Source organism: Rhipicephalus microplus, chromosome 5, assembly GCF_043290135.1.
Source record: "Rhipicephalus microplus isolate Deutch F79 chromosome 5, USDA_Rmic, whole genome shotgun sequence".
In the NCBI taxonomy this organism is placed as follows: Eukaryota; Metazoa; Arthropoda; class Arachnida; order Ixodida; family Ixodidae; genus Rhipicephalus; species Rhipicephalus microplus.
Genome location: NC_134704.1, coordinates 12,151,439 through 12,170,473, shown reverse-complemented (window position 1 = coordinate 12,170,473; position 19,035 = coordinate 12,151,439). Strand labels below are relative to the sequence as shown.

The 19,035-nt window shown below is 44.5% G+C and overlaps 1 protein-coding gene across 1 annotated transcript in view; it reads right to left on the bottom strand.

Moving 5' to 3' along the window:
• The window catches only part of LOC119174013 (suppressor of lurcher protein 1-like), a 129,702-nt gene that overhangs the window by 11,763 nt on the left and 98,904 nt on the right, over window positions 1-19,035 (bottom strand). Inside the window, exons 10-12 of the mRNA XM_075894849.1 lie at window positions 7,633-7,829; window positions 4,464-4,502; window positions 3,545-3,713 (exon numbers count right to left, since the gene is read on the bottom strand). Coding sequence (XP_075750964.1) covers window positions 3,545-3,713; window positions 4,464-4,502; window positions 7,633-7,829 — 405 coding nt within the window. The remainder of the gene's footprint in view (window positions 1-3,544; window positions 3,714-4,463; window positions 4,503-7,632; window positions 7,830-19,035) is intronic.

Here is a 19,035-nt window from a genome sequence, read left to right as displayed (position 1 = left end):
TGAACGAGAAGTAGAAAGGTTTTATCAAGTCAAACGCGTATAGCTCAGATGACAGAATCATCCTTTTCAATAGCTGTCAAACCGAGAAAAGCCGTGAAACTTTATTTTTTGCTACGTGTGGGCAGCAGAAAGCCTTTTAAAGTTGCGAAGTGATCCTGAATCAGCTGCGAGAGGGCGTGATTCAATACTACTGCATCGAAATCGCGGAAAATCTCGCCCTTTCTTCTTCAGCGGCGAGTCGTACATGGAATATAGGGATGCAAAGCAGTAGCGAAAAACGTCGCTTGTGCGTCTTTGGACGAAAGGACAGTATTGACGCGGCGTCTGCAATCAGAGGGACAGCCATCGATTCTGCGGAGCTTTCCGCTGAAATCCTCGCGTGAAATATGCAAGAGGGGGGGGGGGGGGTAGCCAAGTACAAGAGAGCCGCTGTTGAAAGAGAGGAGATAGACGACAACCACGAAGACGAAATAAAAAATATTCCTGCATTACATGACGATACTTTTGTATCCACGTTCTATCTTTTAATTCGTATTTTTCTCACGATTTGCTGCTCGGAAGAGTGAATTTTTTTGCTTTTTTTCGGCTGCCAAGTCTTTCTGGTCGTTCAGAGCTGGGCACATCTCGGGTCATTCCGTACCCTTCGCTTCTCTTCTCGATATAACACACGAGGTTTAGGGTGCGAGATTCCCGGATCAGAGCTCGCGTATCGCTTCGTCCGTACTTTTATTTCGCCTTTCTTCTCGGTGAAAGACTTATCAGAGAGAATGCATTCGAGCGAGGACACCGAGCCACTTTCTTTTCTTTTCCTTTCTCCTTCTTCCAAGTAATTCGATGCCACGCCCTTTTCTACATTAAGCTTTATTTGTGCGCGTTTATTCCTGGAGTGCCTCTTCTTCAGAAGCTCGTGCAGATATCGGCCCAGGATTTCAGCGGCTCCAGTCTACGAGGCTGCCTTCCCACCAAGGCACCAAAGCCTGCGCAAAAGGCTTCCTCGTGGCGCTGCGGGGTCTCACAGTCGGTCTCATGAGTCCAGATCACGAAAGAAGCTCGGACGTGAGGCGTTATTTCCCAGAGAGGGCTTTGCAGGAAGCACGCAAGAGTGACCACGTCGAGATTGCGTACGTTTTTCTTCCTATCAGTTTGGTTTATTTCTCCCGTTCGACACCACATGGGTCACAGAAAGAATTGTGGTCGTGAATCCGAATGTACATGTTGTAAGTGTACGTGCAGTTTGCCTGTTGTATATAGAGGGCTTCGGAATGCCGCGTCAAGAGTAGCACCTTGGGAGATCGCCACTGCTTTCCCGATGGCGCAGCCTACTGTCCTAGCCCGCAGTTTGTGATTGGTGGCGCCAATCCAATTCTTATCCTTTCATTCCCATAATTATGCAGCGCGTACAATAAACAAACGCTGGTGCCAGTAAGGGACACCTACTGCTTCGTGTAACTTCTGTAGCACCAAAACACAACATTGCGATTGTGAAAGAAACGGGTCGGCACGCAACCTTATTGTTAGTTGTTACGTGCAAATATATGCATAAATCAATAAAGGATAGTCGCTGAATAGGCATGCTTGTAGTATTGCATCGCAAATAAACAGGCAATAATCGCTAAAAACGAAGTATAAGTATCGATTGGACAATACTGGGCTTTACACTAGCATTCAATATCAAACTTTTGCACAACATGAGATACTCGACAGCAAACTGTGATCAAAATCCAGCTTTTAATCGATAAGAAGTATCGCATTCGTTTAGAAGTCGTAAACGAGAATATATTGGGCAAACTGTGAAATGTTGGAGTAAACGATCAAGAGATCATCGCTACTACATTTTTATCATTTTTGGGTCGTCTCGGTAGCCACTTCAGAGATCACCAGTACAGGCAGTTCTCACATTGTAGGCGAGAGATAGGTCGCCTAAGTAGAAAGCTTGCTGGCACTTGAAGCACCAGTAGTTCAGATCGGAAAAGTATGGGAAGGCATTCCTTTTTTTTTACCGCTTATTTACTGAACCTGTGACCTTGGAATGCCGCAGTTCGGTTCCTGCCCACTGCAAGTTATCTTTTCATCCACTTTTCTTTCTTCACAATGTACATTACAAGTGGGTCTAATCACTTCCCCAGTACATTCCTTGGCATTATTGTCTGTTAAATCTCATTAATATTGCGTCAAACACAAAAAACGAGCCCTTACATAAACGCGCACTTCTTTCTTAATTCATTAGCGAGCGTCTCGTACTAGAAGACTTGGCGTCTTTAGTTGCACACGAAGAATTATTGGTTAGCTGCCAGCTCGTAATCAGTTCACGTGCTACGTGCCACCAAACAGGCTCATTAGGAGTGTTCACTTACTGGCACTGCTACGTTTAATTCACATATATCAATTAAGTGGATGTGGGGATAACCGCCATGTAATCTCAGTTGGTCAGTTGGTAGAGCATCGAACGTGTTATTCGAAGATCGCAGGTTCGGTTGCTGCCCATGGCAAGTTATCTTTTCATTCACTTTTTTTCTTCACATAATACATTACAATTAGGTCTAATAACTTCCCCTGTACATTGCTTTGCATTATTGTTTATTATATCTCAGATCTCATAATATTGTGTCAAACACAGAAAAATGAGTTCTTAAATCTTAAATATACACTCCATTCCACACACACACACACACACACACACACACACACACATATATATATACATATATATATATATATATATATATATATATATATATATATATATATATATATATATATATATATAATTAGAGAGAGAGAGAGCTCCTGCTAGGTTCTGCACACACCTGTATTTCGTTGCGTCATCTTTTTCTGTCCTTGTAGAGCTTTGCGCTCTACATAGAATATTGTGCACGGATTTTCCAAGTGAGGGAGATTTCTGCAGCGTACTCCTTATGAAAATCTTTTATCTTATCTAGTCAATAAAATAGCTGATACGACGCAATTGCTTAACATTTGTGCCTTAGAAAAAAAAGCCTGTGGGCCCCGACTTTACTAAAATTATTTCGTAGGTGGCTAAATGAAACAAGCATTCACCGTACCGCACGAACGTATCAAACTAGATGCTATTCTTTTATTTTTGTGCTCCAGTGTCCACGAAGGATGTATGGCAGATTTATGTACAACACGAACGTTTTAGTTCAGTAAGTACGCACACAGAAGACAATGCGGAACTACTCAGTGTTGCTTAAACAAAGATACGTTTCTATGAGCCACCTGTATGCAGTGTTACCTGCGCCGTTCAAACGGCTGAAAAAAGTTCAAAGGAAATGAGCACGAACGGTAGCCACAGGCGTAGCCAGCACTTTTCATGTAGAATCAAACACCAAAAAATAAAGGAAACGTCTTAACGACATGGCGGATCTGTATTGAAAAGAAAGGAAATGCGAGAAAGAGGCAACCGGAAGGAATAGTACAGCTTTAAGAAAAAAGAGCACAATTCTCTTTTTTTTTTGTCTCCGTTTTTTTTTCTTCCTATCGCGGAGGATCAAAGCAATGCCTGTATAGTTCGTAAAGCACTCACGGTGGCAGGCCTTCGATGTCGAAGTAGGCGAATTCGATGAACACTTTCTCTCCCGGAAGCCCGTAGAAAAAGTAATGGCACTCCGTGTCCCTGGGGTAGATGCCGGGCCAGTTGGGAGACGCGAAGCTGCCGTTCGTCGAGTCGCTGCTATTGTAGGCGAAGCCGCATGCTGCGAACACAAGTAGTAAGCAGGGCACGCTGCTTGCTCGCTTGCTCTCTATTTCTTTGCTTGTTGCCAATTTCCTTCTCCGAAACGTACATCCCTTATTACCGGAGGGGACGCAATGGTAATCTCAATAAAGCTGTGCAAGCGATGTCTCTGTATATAAATTAGTTATAAATTAGCAGTCTGAGGTAGCGTTTTGCATGTAACCGTTTTTTATAGCTTAGGAAAGTTGATCGCAACGATGTTTTTTTTTTGCACAGAAAGAATTTCAAAACATTCATACGAATCACTGTGTACGAATGAAGAAAAAGCCAATTGGACAGGCTCTACAACTAGCGGCGTACACGACTGAGCACCCACAGAATGCTCTCCGCAATGAGTGGCATTTAGTGTTAACTCGCTGCCCGGAAATACTAGTAGAATTACTGCTAGAGATGCTGCAAGCACTGTGGAAAGGCTAGAATCGACGTAACTTTAGATGTGTTAGCATAATACGCTAACATTACTGCAACTCCTCTGTCTTACCTGCATTTTCTCACCTATGTTCGGACAACAGAACAATGTAACTAGAACGACGACAAGAAGAATGAAGCAGCACCAATTGGAGAGCGACAAGCGAACAAACATATTGCGAAAAAGCGACGTTATCTCGTTTTTTTTAAAGATCATCCTAGCATAATTCGTACGATGAGCATGAAGACCAACGAGAGCAAGCAGTGAATGCACACCACTTGGCCTTGCGAAGTAACTCACCGAAGGACGTGTCTTGCTTCCCTGAAGCTATGCCGAAATCTGAAAAACAGTAATAGCGGGTAAGTGGTAGGTGAAAACGGCTGGTTAAAAACAGTGCGTGCCTGGTTTGGTAGCAGCTCGATGTGCTCAAAAAACAAAACGAAAATTCACTAGCTCATTCCTTTTGGCACACTTACAAACAAGATGCACATATGCATTATCATAACGCCAGGAGTGACAACCACGGCTTCAGAACCACATCTTGATGCCCTGATAAGCATAAAATGGAAACATGCAGTGCACCTTAAAGTGTGCGTCGGTTTTAAGAGACCGGTTTTAACAAGAGGAGTTCCAGTCAGCAGTCTCCGATCAACTCCATATAATCTAAAAGCACCATGTGAACTCAAATCTGATGTAAAGCATTTCTACGGATCAAATAAAGATCGCCTTACTATTTATATACATGAGTTATGGCCTGAACAGCACAAAATGACTATAGTACAGCAAGTATAAAGCGAGAAAATAAAAAAAAAGCTGCGAGAATGAAGACACTGGATAAAAAAAAAAAAACTCGCTTAGCTAAGCTTGGTCTATTTATGCAAGTGAAAGTCTGTTTAGTTATTATGCTTGTTTGCCTTCGTATCGGAAGTGCATTTTACCAACCGAGTGATATGGCTAGTCGAGTATTTCGTATTGCGTCGTTTCACCAGTTAATGAAGCCGTGGCCGCATTCGACCTAAGGAACACCAAACCTGTAAACCTCCAATAAACAATCGTGCGCTCCTCTACATACATTGCCCACGTTTCTTGCAGCTTTAATTATGACGCCAAGAAAAGGCTTCGGAAGAGTTAGATAGGCAGGGTGACGTTTTAGCTGTAGGACAAACGTAATCGTCGTGCACAACTGCAACAATGCAACAATAAAGCTATTTCTCGCACGGCTTATCACGGGTGTGCTATCGCCCCTTGTGAAGTCATTTGCCCCTCGTGGCACACACGTGTTTTCCGTATATAGGCGTAACAGCCATTGAGCGCAAGGTGCTTTACTGCTTTACTTTTGCCACTTTTGCACGTCATCTAATGGCGTCGTGTTGCTGCCCCATTAGTGAAATCATAACCGCGAGTGCGTTGATAACGTGTGTGCTCGGATGCGTCCGTAAGTACGTAAAAGGTACATTTGTTTTCAGTAGTTGGTGATAACGTCAAATGCCCATTAAGTGAGTGTCATATAGAGTGTGTATATAATAGCGACAAATAGCTACAATTTAACAACCTTGCTGACTTTGTACAACTTTCGGCCCCGCTACACGTATGGTAGTGGAACGGGAACAACATTGCAACCATTCAGTAAGTGAGCACCCCTTGTGACGAAAAAATCAAACAAGCGTAATCGTCTAACGCACGTCTTCTAGTCCATCTACGACACCACACATCAGCGATACTATGCGAGTCATGAGGTTTGGGGCATTTTTGGCTTAACGAAGGATCTTATAAACATTGCCATGCGTGAAGATCACTCGTGCACTTTCATTTCGCTGAGCATGATCTTGGACTCGCAGTGTGACTTCGTAACCATCACCAGACCCAAGACAGGGCAGCTCGCACGCTCTTTTAGTGGAGGGCACATCCTACACCTATAGTAAGTGCCCAAGGGCTATGGGCCCTATGGGCTACTATGGGCTAGCTATGCCCACTATGGGCTAGCTGCCAAATGTATTTTGTTTTCTTAGAACGGAATACTGAACTAGTTAGTATGGATTCCCATGCTTAGGACTTTGCAGCGCTCACAAACACGACAATGGATGGAAGAAGTGGATGCGACATGCGCCATCGTTGACACTTCTTCCGTCCCTTGTCCTTTTTGTGAACGGTACGCAGTCTTACGCTTGATTTCTTTTTACATCAAAAGCTGTTATGAGATCCCAAGAGCAACCAATTTTGTTGGTGTAGTTATCAATCGCCACTGGTGTCCGTAAGCGCTATCGCACACAGCGGGAAAAGACATATCCAGGGTTTGAGCGGGAATCGATCCCAAGTGTTGTGTGAGGTAGTCGAGTGTTCTGCCACAGAGCCAAGACGGTGCTTCAGACTCATTTCCAAAAATACCCCATGGAAGCGTTGTGTCTGTTAAGTAATCACATTAACAGATGCGAAATGGCGTGGTAGAAGAAAGAGATTGCAACATGTGTGACACATTGCGAATCACTTGACTAGTTTGTTGTTTAAAACTTCCGACACGTTTAGAATGGCTCTGTCATATTTATTTATTTATTTATTTATTTATTTATTTATTTATTTATTTATTTATTTAACAATACTGTCAATCCCGTCAGGGATTACTAAAGGAGTGGGTTGGAAAGTGTCAACAACATTCTATATTCACATGCTTATACAACTGTATGGGTACAAAAAAATCATGGTATAAAATGATAACAATTATGGACCTACATTATTAACGAGGCACATGTCTCAGTCACATGTGCACGCACTGAAAGCAAAACACGAAAAAGAAAGAAGGTAAGCACGCAACATACAAAGTTGGTACCGACTTCCACCTTTTTAAACCACAAATGTACTGGCAGGGAGGACAATGATCAGTACAATCCTGATAGCGTCACTATCTTGTAGCTGATTCATAGTCGTCATAGTAGCTGAATTCATAGTCGTCAGCCACAACATCGACAAAGTGCACACAATACCCGATACACGCGCAGTGGGTACGAATGTGCTCTTCATATTGATAAATAGCACAGTGGATACTTCTCTACTTCGCAAACTTTCAATGATTTAATTGTACATTGCCACTGTGTTTGCAGTAATCGCTCCAAGAGAATTCACAACGGAATCTAGAAAGGCAGCTCCACCCGATATCGGTATGACAGTGCTGCGTGTACCGCACAGTCCAAGCGTATCTGGAATTATTCGTGAAACAGGGCATTGTTTATGCCAGTTAAGAACTCTGATTTAAAGATACGTTGCCACTGTGTTTGCAGTAATCGCTCCAAGAGAATTCCCAACGGAATCTAGAAAGGCAGCTCCACCCGATCGTGGCATGACTACTGCGTGTTCCCTGCACGCCAAGCATTTTCAGATGTTTGATGAAACAGGGCATTGTGTAGGCCAGTTAACAACGCTACCCAGTAATTCTCAAATGACAGCCATCGCTTGATGAAAAGTCGAGCGTACATACCCGTCACGAACTGGTAGGCTGCCCGGAATCCTCTGGCAGTCGAGTTCCCCGGGCTCTGTAAGGAGCGGAACTCGAGCGTCAGGTTGCGGCCTGTCGACATCACCTGGTTGGGCATGTCACTGCCGCAGAAACTGTCCACCCTGTCGCGTTGCCCGTTGATCGAGACGAACACAGTGACGGCATCCGCCGCTTCGCACCTGCGTCGATGATACCGAAATTGTGCCCAACGTCATCAGGGGCCAAGCAGTAAGCATCGGCAACTGAGACTCATGTTCAAAACGATAAGCTTAAGGGAACTAGCGTTGAGCGCATACTTTGCGAGATAAACATGGAAAAAGTTGGAAAGGAAATGTACGGAGATACGATAAACATTAGGAGAGCATGCTTGTTGGCATCAGAATCCTTATTACTATACCCAAATCACATAAACGCATGTAAAAATAATAAAAGCGAAACACTATCAGGAGCCCGAATAAAACCATATAATCCACGATGTACGTACAGATTAAGGCGCGTTGACGTGCTTACAACGCACGAAAGAGCTTTGGTTTATGCAGACTTTGTGGGCCACACGTGGTGGCTATATCAAGATGGTGCCAAGTGCTGCGCAGTGGTGGAGCGCGGGGCCCACTTTCGCGGTTTAAATGGAGCAGCCTACGCGCTGCCCCGAAGGATGGACGTGGCCAGTCGCTCTGACCGATTGACTCTTCCCCGAATCCTCTATTACGCTGCCTACATCGCATTGCGATAACCTCTCTGTACGAGCCATCCGGTAAAAATATTTTGGTTGTTTTTCTTTGAGGTCTCCATCATGCTTACTATCTGGCTGTAGAGGGGACGCAGCAAACCCAATACGTGCATACCCGAAGCTAGTGCTCATAAAAATTGCACATTTTTCTGAGCTTGTGATGGAGCACAGGCTAATGGGCAAGTGCTTTCGGTCGATGGAATAACTAACTGAGGAAATCCGTATTCTTACTCATTTTTTCCAGAATTCGAACTCGTGACGGATGGTGAACTCGTGACCATATGCTGCAAGATGCTTTTGAATTCGTCGAGAATTCGTTCTCGCCCTGCTGCACTGCCCTCCTGCTGCTCTGTTGCAGTGCACTTCAGGGCAGTGCACTGCTGCACTGCCCTGAAGCGCGCACTACCCTTTTAGTTTACAGGCTCTTTAATGGGCGTTAAACACTGGAACAAACTACCATCTCTTATTGAAACACCCCACGCAACGTTATTATTTAAGAATTCAAGAATTCAAGCAATTACTTTTGTAACCATAGTGATGGTCATGCATTATTTACCATGAGTATGGAATAATTGTATACCCTCTGTATTCCACTTTTGTATTCCACTTTTAAACATTTTTGTAGAGGCTCGTGTAGTTAGATAAGGGTGCACATTAGTGAACCCCAGATGAACGAAATTTCCAGAGCCATGCATTATTGCTCTCTCACAAACATATCCTATAGTTTTGAGACATTAAACCCCGAACAATATTAAATAAACGTCTATATTTCTTTTATTCTAACGACACATTTCTTTATTTTATATACTTTTCTTTTCGGAATTTTTTTTGTTTTTATTGCGTAGCGTATATTTTACAAGATAGGAGTTCATCGTTATTGCGTGTATTGCACGAAGTTTTTGTTTTTTGATCGCGTGCTCTATTAATTCTCTACGTTGACGTACATCTACCGTGTAGACAACACATAAATGTTGGACACTAAGCGAAGATGTGCTCGACTTATGTTCCGCCGGTCGCCGAATCAAATCCCGGGCGCAACATCCGCATTTTGATGCAAGCTACACTCCAGAGGCTCGTGTACTGTACGATATCGGTGAACGTGAAGTAACACCAGGAGGTCTAAATTTCGGGAGCCCTCCACTCTCGCGTCCCTCATAAGTACACCACAATTTTCGGATGGGAAACCATAACGCCCATATATTGATATTGTGTGTTATAATAATAATAATAATAATAAATAATAATAATAATAATAATAATAATAATATGGAAAGTTACATACAGAGATAAAAATAGATATGATAATCCAGAGAGACTACCATGGTAGAAGAGCCACTTTGCTGCCTTGTACAAAACTGGAGAAGTAGAGATCGAAAGGAGGATAGGGAGAGAAAAACAAAATAAGTTATGAAAATTACATAGTTTTCATTACGAATAGGACGTCACTTGAATAATTTCGTCACTCCGCGATTTCTTCTTACACAAGGGATGGAACGGTTTAGGAGGTAACATGTTGCGCACACTTTTGAGTGAAGCACCGTTCATCCAAGAGAGCTGGAATGCGTTCGCCAAATACGCTGCGGCATTCATGTCATGACGTGACCACGAGTACATACATGTCTCAGCAGAGAAACGCTGAAGTAGCGACCGAGCCCATATGAAATTCACGACGATTCTGTGGTCGAATTTTTTTCATTTTCGCTGAATATTTCGAGTCGTATCTCCGGTAGTCGCTGGATGCTTGCACAAGGGAGACGGAAAATAAAGAAACTAGATGCGAGAGTATCAAAAGCAAAGCAGTGTGAATTTGGAGCCCGGGATTCAATTTTGATCACTTCAGAATACATGTTCATAACATGGAGATGAGTGGCGAGCTTAAAGTCACCCACCGTGAAAGTTACATGACACACAAGAACTTTCACATTCAAGCCGAACCGTATTCATAGAATAAGGTCACAAGGCAAGGAGATGGATGGAAAGAGCTTCCCTACTATTCCTGCCAGAAGTATATTACGATAAAATACATGCAGAAGGAACAACGAAACAAACACAGGATTGACAAAGCCGAAATAAAGAAGAACGAGTGCTATGAAAACCACGCAAAGGGTGCCATGTAGGAATGACTGATAACAACAGACGCTGCAGAACCCAAGGACGGCAAGAAGGGCTAAATGAAAAATGAACCGGCCGAAACAAGCATAAACGAAAACCAGATACGACAGCCTTAGCTATGTAAGACCCGAAGGACGAACACTAAAGATTGTGCAACCCTCCTCCGCTTCTGTATTCACCCTCACACTCTTCGAGCGCTCTTGTTTCACTATTTCCAAGACAAAGTGGCTGCGTCTTGCCCAACAAAGAGACGAATAACATACAGCGAGAAATGATGCCAGCGACGTGTAATATAAAAGCCGCTGTGGTGCTGGTGGTTCTTATTTTTCATCACAACACAGCCATGGACGTGGTCTGCCAGTATATGGCATTCTTTTTCGCTCTCCCCGAAACCTCCTAGCTTTATGTTTTCCCTACGTCTTTTAGGGAGAAGTTGAGGGTGGAATAAAGAACGCTGTTGGGTTGTGAGACAGTTTTTGGCTGTTGGTTACTTGTCGCACCCCCTCGTCGCCAATGCAAAAAACAACAAGCATGCCGAGCGGGTCGCTTTCAGAAAAGAGGCGACACTCGGAGATTCGCGGGAAAGAGTGAGCAACACGTCAACGCGGCCTGTCGGAAGAGGCCCACAATTCAGGGCTGGAAGAGGGCGAGAAAAGAGCGGCCAAAGATAGCAGAGGCTTGGGTGGTGATGAAGGAGGCCCTGCTCTTCTACTTTATGTTCCCCCGTAGTCTCCTTTATTTTAGATATTCTTTTTCCCAGCGCGCACCGATACAAAATATGGTCCACTTCCTGTGGCGTCACAGCGTTTTCGTGCGTATCAACGACGGCCGGACCCGTTCCCTCGCCGGCCAGACTCGGCTAGCGACTCGAAGCCTGTATTGGCTCCCGACACGTCTTGTCTAACGCCACCTACGGTCCCCTCGTTCGGCCTCGGGGTGCAATAAAATGATAAGGAAGAACGAGGGGAACAAGAAGAAACGCGCTTCGGCGAGACACGTCGAACGAGCGCCCAGCACCATCCGCTACGTTTCGGAGCAAAAAAAAAAAAAGAGCAAGCAAAGATTTAAAAGCCACCTTCGAAGGTCTAGGAATGGGCAGAAGAAAGGTGTCGTGTGCTGCAAAGAATGTCCGAAACTCGGCGGCGAGGAGGCAAGCGAAAGAGTGGTCCCCGAACACATGACTCGAAGGGAGAGGACATCAGCGGCGAAGATCTTTGGGTGAACGTGATAAATGGGTTTCGTTTTCCGTGTAAACTGCTCCTCTTTTTTTCTGACACTTTTTTGCGTTCTTGTTGCTGGTGTGGCCTGACATGAACCCTCCTGCAGTCTGCTTGAGTTTTTCTCGTTCTTTGTTTTGAATGGCAGCATCCGTTCAAGCTGCTCCTGCTAAAACAAAAAAAAAACGTGCGTGCTATGTTTGTTTTTTTTTCCTTTTCGACTTCCTTATCTTGAAAAGGGCACTAGGCTTCATTGTCTCACCTTGTAGCCTTCCCTGCATCATTGAGACTTCAAAGCAGCATTCTTTGTTTCGTTTTTTTTACGACCCACGTACTTTGTTTTCATGTGCATGCTTTGGGAGCCCCTTTAGCTGTCACGTGTTGTATTGCTGCTCGAGTGAATACTGTCGTGGCTGCTGTCGGGGAGACATACACCACTGTGGTTTTTTTAATACAAATTCAGCTGTCTCTGGGGCCCCATAAAAGCACATACGCGGTTGGCATGCTTACACAGACGAACGGACGGACGCATGGATGAGTGGAAGCAAGAACAAACGGATGGACGGAAGCGCGGACGGACTGACAGATGCTTCAGCCCACTCATTATCATTCACAAGATAAATATGCTGTGATCTTTATTATTTATCATACTACAAGTAACGTCCTCTGATATCGTACCATTTGCATTTTCCGGCGCATATGCACTTCGTTATATGTACAAGTACCGCCCTCAACGGCTGGTTCAAGAACTAACGAGAGGTGGCTACATACGATTACGACGAGACGCTCAGCCCTCGCCAAGGAGCTTCGCCTCTAAAGAGTAGTTTTTGCGCGAGTAGCTGCCGGGTAAGCATGGCAATTGCATGGTAACGGACACTATGCTTTGTTTGGCCGGACAGGTTGGGTCGCATCGGCACTGCATTGAAACGTTCCTTGTGCACCGGTGATTCTTGTTTACTGAATACAGAGCACTTGCACGCGTCGTTTGCTGCGCGACGACGTCGTCTAGGCAACTGGCAGCCACCGCTTTCTTGACCGGTGCCCCGAGGCCGTGCCTCGACGGAGATGCATGCCCCACTGGTTCTAGTGTGTGTTTGTGCACACGTATGCGTTCCTTCCGTGTACACAGAAGGGAGACGAATAGCTTGAGCCAGGATGGCTTGAGAGATTGATGCACCGGACTGCACATAAACGTGCCTGCAAGTTATGACGACAGCTTGATCACGGCTATGGGCAAAGCTCGTGTCTATGCAGGCTATCCTGTCGACGCGTATCACCTACAGCAGCAGCGAGCGAATCATATTAAAAATGATTGGCTTCATCTTCTAAAACCATAGCATATCACAGGCCTCGCATCAGCTTTGCATGTTTCACCTGTCTGGTTCTTTTCTGCGATTGTACCGAACATGAACAATGTAGATTTAGAGAGCTTTAGTATATCGAAAAAGCTTACGTTAACGTTACCACGCGTTTCAGCACTGATGATAAAATGCAACATATGGCTTGTCAACTGGTACGCTTTTAGTATAGGGAAAGGCATTCCCACAAACGCAAATGTAGTAATACGCAAGATGTATGGCGCGTCTAGTTATTAAAAAAAACACTATATACACTGTAAAAACCTGAAGTGCGCCACTAAATCTGTTCTGTTCTGTTCTTTTTTAACTGTTTTGCTGTGGAGAGGTTGAGGAGCCTATTGCCTCGGCTACTCCATATCACAAAGTTCTGCAGCGAAAAATAAAATAATAATACAGAACGGTACCCAAAAATTAACAATACGGAAAAGAAAAAAAAAACACAAAATAGCACACTGAAACCAGTTCAAATAACATGCCAATACACAGTTTTCTTCACGCAGTTCACACAGTCATAAACTACTTACACGCACACCTTACTACTCTAATGCCAGTATATACATGACCACACTTTACATAATACCCATTTCTGGCTGTCAGTCATAGGCGCTTGTCCAGTCCGGTCTCCACTAAAAAGTCTGTCAGGAAGATTATTGCCTTTTTCTGAAGATGCATCTCAGGCCATGGTCCAAGTAGTTTCTTTATTGTGAGGGGCCGTCTGTCCAAACTTGCTAATTTGTTCTTTAATTTTTCTCTTTCTTTCGCGTATTTAACGCACTCCAAAAGAATATGGCGAACATTTTCTTCTGCATGACCACAATGGCATTCCGGTGAGTTGGATCGATGTATCTTGTGCAGGAAGCTGTTTGTGTATGCTACTTCCAATCTAAGTCGGTGGATCAATGTCTCTAGGTGTCGTGGAAGGTCTGTCGCTATGGAAAATTTTCTGTGTGGATCAACTTCATAAAGTACCGTTTCCTTTGATTTAGGGCTCTCAAACCACTTCTCCATCGAACAATGGTTAGCTCCTTGCGATATAAAATGTCGAATATCCGTCCCAGATATAGGGATTGTGCAATCCCGTCCTTCCTTCAATGCTTTCTTCGCGAGACTATCAGCATCTTCATTTCCCTTTATTCCAATGTGGCTGGGTACCCATTGGAGTACGATGTTGTGACCCTGCGATGAGGCATATTCCACAGTTTCTGCGATACATTGTGCTATTTCACCATTTCTGTAAGGTGATCTCACATTCTGATTAGCTGAAGAGCAGGTTTGCTATCAGTGCATATCACCCATTTTCGTGGCTCGGGATTCTCGCAGATAAGCTTAACTGCTTCAAAGATAGCCACCAATTCTGCTGTCGTCGATGAAGATTTGTGCGATAATTTGTACATCTTCTTTTCCTGAATTTCGGGTATAAAGACCGCACAGGCTGACGCTTCTTCTGTGCATGATCCATCTGTATATATCTTCGTTTTTTCATTATGCATTACATGAAGCTGATGAACTGTGCCGCTACTAGAGGTGTCATGTCTGCTTTCTTCTCTATGCCGTCTGTTTCAAGGATAACGTTGAGAAGTGGCAGCGTCCAAGGTGGTTTTGAAGGTTTCCATTGTTTAAATTCTGGTACTACTGCTTGAAATGATGATATAGTATCCTGTAGTCTCGTTGCCGTTCTTTGTGTTAGTGCACCAGATAAAAAATAACTTTCATGTTGCGTGAAAATTCTAAATAAATTTCGAGATGTTTCTTTAGTTCGCAGTACTGCCAAAGGTGGCTCTCGAGCCTCCGCATACACTAAATCACTGGAAGTTGACCGTGGTAAACCCAGACATACCCTCAAGCTCCTTGCCAATAACAAGTGAAGTCTCTCCTTTCGGTGGAAGCTGGGAGTCCGTGCAGCAGGGGCAGTGAGTAAATCGAGTCGACGCGAACTCCTTGTTGCTGCGTCTACGTGCCGCGTTTGGTTTAGTGTTGTGCCTGACAGCCCGGAACACATCGATTTCGTTTGCCATATGCCGTTATGTAGCATTCCTCATGACCCCCATTACCTGACTCAGCTTGACTTGTGGCTGCATTTGCCTTCTCTTGAAAACAAGCGACTAAGTACAGCGTCGCCATCTCTGTGTGGCTAACGTAATCATGAGCGAACCTTGTTGAAAAGTTTTATTAAGCCTTCTGCCCCCCCCCAAATCTAGTGTCTTGAAAACGTGGCTCTTATCGGTAGTATACAGCTGGTGACGCCCCACTACTGAAAGCTTCATCAAGTACGACCAGTATTTGTAAATGAAGGAGTTTAACAATGCCGGCTGACGACTATAAAGATTCCGAAGTAGACAGCTCAGGCTTCAACGGGCACTGTCATCTTTCCCTACATACGGGACCTCTTGCATGAGTAAGCGTTGAACGCTATATTTTCCAGAACTACCGCTCGTACAGAGTTCGTTCGAGCTACGTTAACGTCCTGTACATGCTCAGTTTAGAGCACGCAACGCTATAACGTTAGCAAATAATCTTTGCGTTTGCTGTTTTCTGCTATAACAAAACGCTCTACTAAGGCACGCGAATACAAGCAACCTAATGCTTATCTTTTTGGTCAATTATTCATAGCACAATTCCTTCAATCTTTCCTGGGTAACGAAAATGGCGAACTTTAACTAGATCTCCGTGACTTTCTCACATTCTTCTTTTGTATACACACGATGCTAAGGGCTTCATTTTTTATTATTTTACAACGTGGTACAGTTTCCTACATTTATCAGGTGAAAACTAGCCATGGGAGAGACGGCAGTTAGGGAATATGGCTTCTGTACTGAAGCTAATGCCAGTGAATTTATGGTGACGTGACTCTTCGTCAGAGCGCGGCCTAATCCATTGAAACCGTTAGTCGGGGAGCCTAGTTACGCAGCGCTTCGTCGCATAGTGTGCTCAGAGCATCGAATAGTGACAAAGGGCCTGTCTGTGAGTGTTTTTTTTTCTAATTCTTGTGCAAGTAGAAATGCAGCACTCGAGTTTTGCGTGAAACTTGGCAAGATCACTGCGAAAACTGTTACTATTTACACTGTGAAAACTGCTACTGCTTACAAGGAACATGACTTGTTAGAAAGGCAAGTGTTTTGGTGACACAAGGTCTTTTCGGAAGGCTAATACCCCTGTCACACGGGCACTTAAAAGTCTCTTAAGTAAGCGGTCTTTTTCCGAAAAGGAGTTTTTCCGAAAAAAAAGAGGTAGATTATGAGGGCAGTCTTTGGTACAGCGTCGGACGGCCATCAACGGCAACCACGTCTGAGAATGTGACGTGAGTGATGGAAGTGTTGAACTAAGACCGACTGTGTGGTAGCTCCAACTTATAACGCCAAAAGCCTTTGTTGTCTCATGCTCGCGACCACCTGTCCCTCTGTCGGTGCCCTAGTAAAGTGCCAGGTGGCCGCCGGGGCGCTACATTGGTCACTACAGAAGGGGAAAAAACGCCGCTATATTGCGCTGCGCAAGGGAGTACAAAGGCTGAATTCAAAGCCTCCGCTGTGCATTTGCGGGAGGTCATGCTAATTCGCACAGTCCAGAAAGTATTATGGTAGCGCCCAGGGAGCCGTTCTGGAAATGTTCTATAGTCGCGTCGAACTGTATACAGTGCTCGCGCTTCGCTTACTTGACGTCGCTGTGACTATAGCGTGTCCAACCATGCATTGGAGACGGGTGCATCACGTTGCATTCTGGGAGACCCCGTCTCAATAGGCACTAGCGTTCGCCGAACACACTTTGAAATTTACATGCAAAAAGTGTCCTTCAATGTTCAGGTGAAAGTCCTCAAAATAATAAGACGCAAGGCGCAACGCATCCGGCCTGACATCACAGGAATTGAAAGTTGCACCACTGTAATGCGCCGACCCACCGTGCCTTCGCCCTCACCGAGGAAGGTTGTCAACAATCTCACGAACAGCCCGGACTTAGCTCCCCCCCAATTTTTAACAAAGCGTTTAATGTCGGGGTCCACCAAAACTTCAGCGACGTATTCCCGCTACGGAAATGACGTCGGAAAAATAGACGTGACCACACAGCAAAAAAAAAAAAAAACTCATCGGGAGTTGAGTGCATAATCTGCCGGTCTGTGAGGGCAGTAGCCGGGCACGCTACCCACGGCGCTACGATCACATGCTGCGAGGGCTATATAAAACGCACATTTTATATCTCACGTTGCAGGCATATCACATGCCCGTACAGGCTTGTGTTCATTTCTCTATATTTTTCGGTCCAAACAGTTCACTTCTTGGCAAATATCACAAAATTCTGACGTCACTGCTCTGTGAAACGTAACGTTTTAAGAAGAAACGACTAACTTTCACTTTTTAAATATACATTGTATTTGTATTACCAGCAAAGATGCGCTTATAGTTAAAACAGAAATCGCCAATCATTTTTCTGTTGCACATATGAACGACAGGCATGCTGCAGTACTGGGAGTGGAGAGTGTATTTATTATTAGGTTGTAACGAACTATAGGTCTGTTCTACCTAAAGCTGTCGAGGACCTGTGTTTGTATACACTGCTTTGCTGCGTCTGCTCGCGTAACTGTGTACTCTGACGCTACCGTATGATCTTTAAAACTGCAATACCAGGTGCCTATGCGAACACTAATAGCCATTGTGCAAGCTCTCACACATCATGTATACAGCAGACATTAAACAACTTCTGTAAGGACACGTTTTTTAATCGTATAGCAGGACACCATTTTTTCCCCGTTTCCACGCTTCAAAACACTCCTGAAAAGCGAGTATTCTCGGGCAGTATACGGGATCAATGAAGCTCGCACCAATACATTAAATTACAGGCCATTCCGGAGTAAAACTACTGCAATGCATTTGAATGCTGGAAATCTCGCAGGAGCGGAAGTATCAACGCAAAAGGAGACTGCTTCGAAGACTTCCAAACACTTGTAATGATAAATTCAAAAGCCACAGTTTCGCCAAAAGGGAGAAGCAATGAATGCGATAGCAACATATTCAAATGTTAAACGAAGCAAAGCGAGCATTTTTAGGGGCAATAATAATTATAGTAAACGTCTTCTTGCTAAGTAACCAAGTTTTGTGCGGTGTGGCCACAGTATATGAACAAATGTCTCGTTCGTAGTGATGACGTTGATGAGAAGCGTCTCCCGTGAGCAGCGCATGCTGGTACTAAGGGCTGGCTATACGTGGTGTGTCGCCACTGGTGGCAGTTTGTTACGTGTTGAATGCATCTATATGTGAACGGCCGCTCCAGGTACACTTTTGGCACCGTTTTTTCGCGTTGAGAACGCAGCCCGTAGAAGCTCCCGCCTGCTGTGGAAGCAAGATGCGCATGCTGATTGTTGCCGCGTAAGAGCGGCAACTATAAGCTTCCCTTGTTTGTTCACAAAATAAGCGCGCGAGCAGACAACCTCGGGCGGAAAGGTGATGTTCGCTCCGCGGAAAGAGGACGCTAGCGCATGCTTCCCAGTATAGACACGCAGTATATATATATATATATAATAAAAGGTAAGCGGTTGCCTCTCGCCGATACCATGATGGAGCGGCTGCTTCAACTTGGTTCGCTACGGAGTGCTGTATATGAGACGACTTGGCTCGAGATCTTATCGCGTGAACCAAGATCCTAATACAAAGTTTGATGGGGAAGGTAGGCGCTTCACTGAGCAGGCTTGTCGTCGGTTCCAAGTAGGAGAAAAATTTCTCAAAGAGACCTTGTTTTTCGCTATAGAACTGTCCCCGACATACCACGCAGTGCTACTATGAACGGAAACTTGCTAACCGTGTTCTTCTATTGCTCTTCTTTTATCGCTGTCTGTTTTTCCATTTTCTTTCTTTCTGCTTCCGCTCGGATAGAAGAAATTGATGTGAATGAAGAAGTAACCGACAGACTCCCTGGACAGCGGTTTCGGCAAGGTTCTACACTCTACAGGCGTTTCGAAAGCTTTATTGCATCTTGTTTGTGC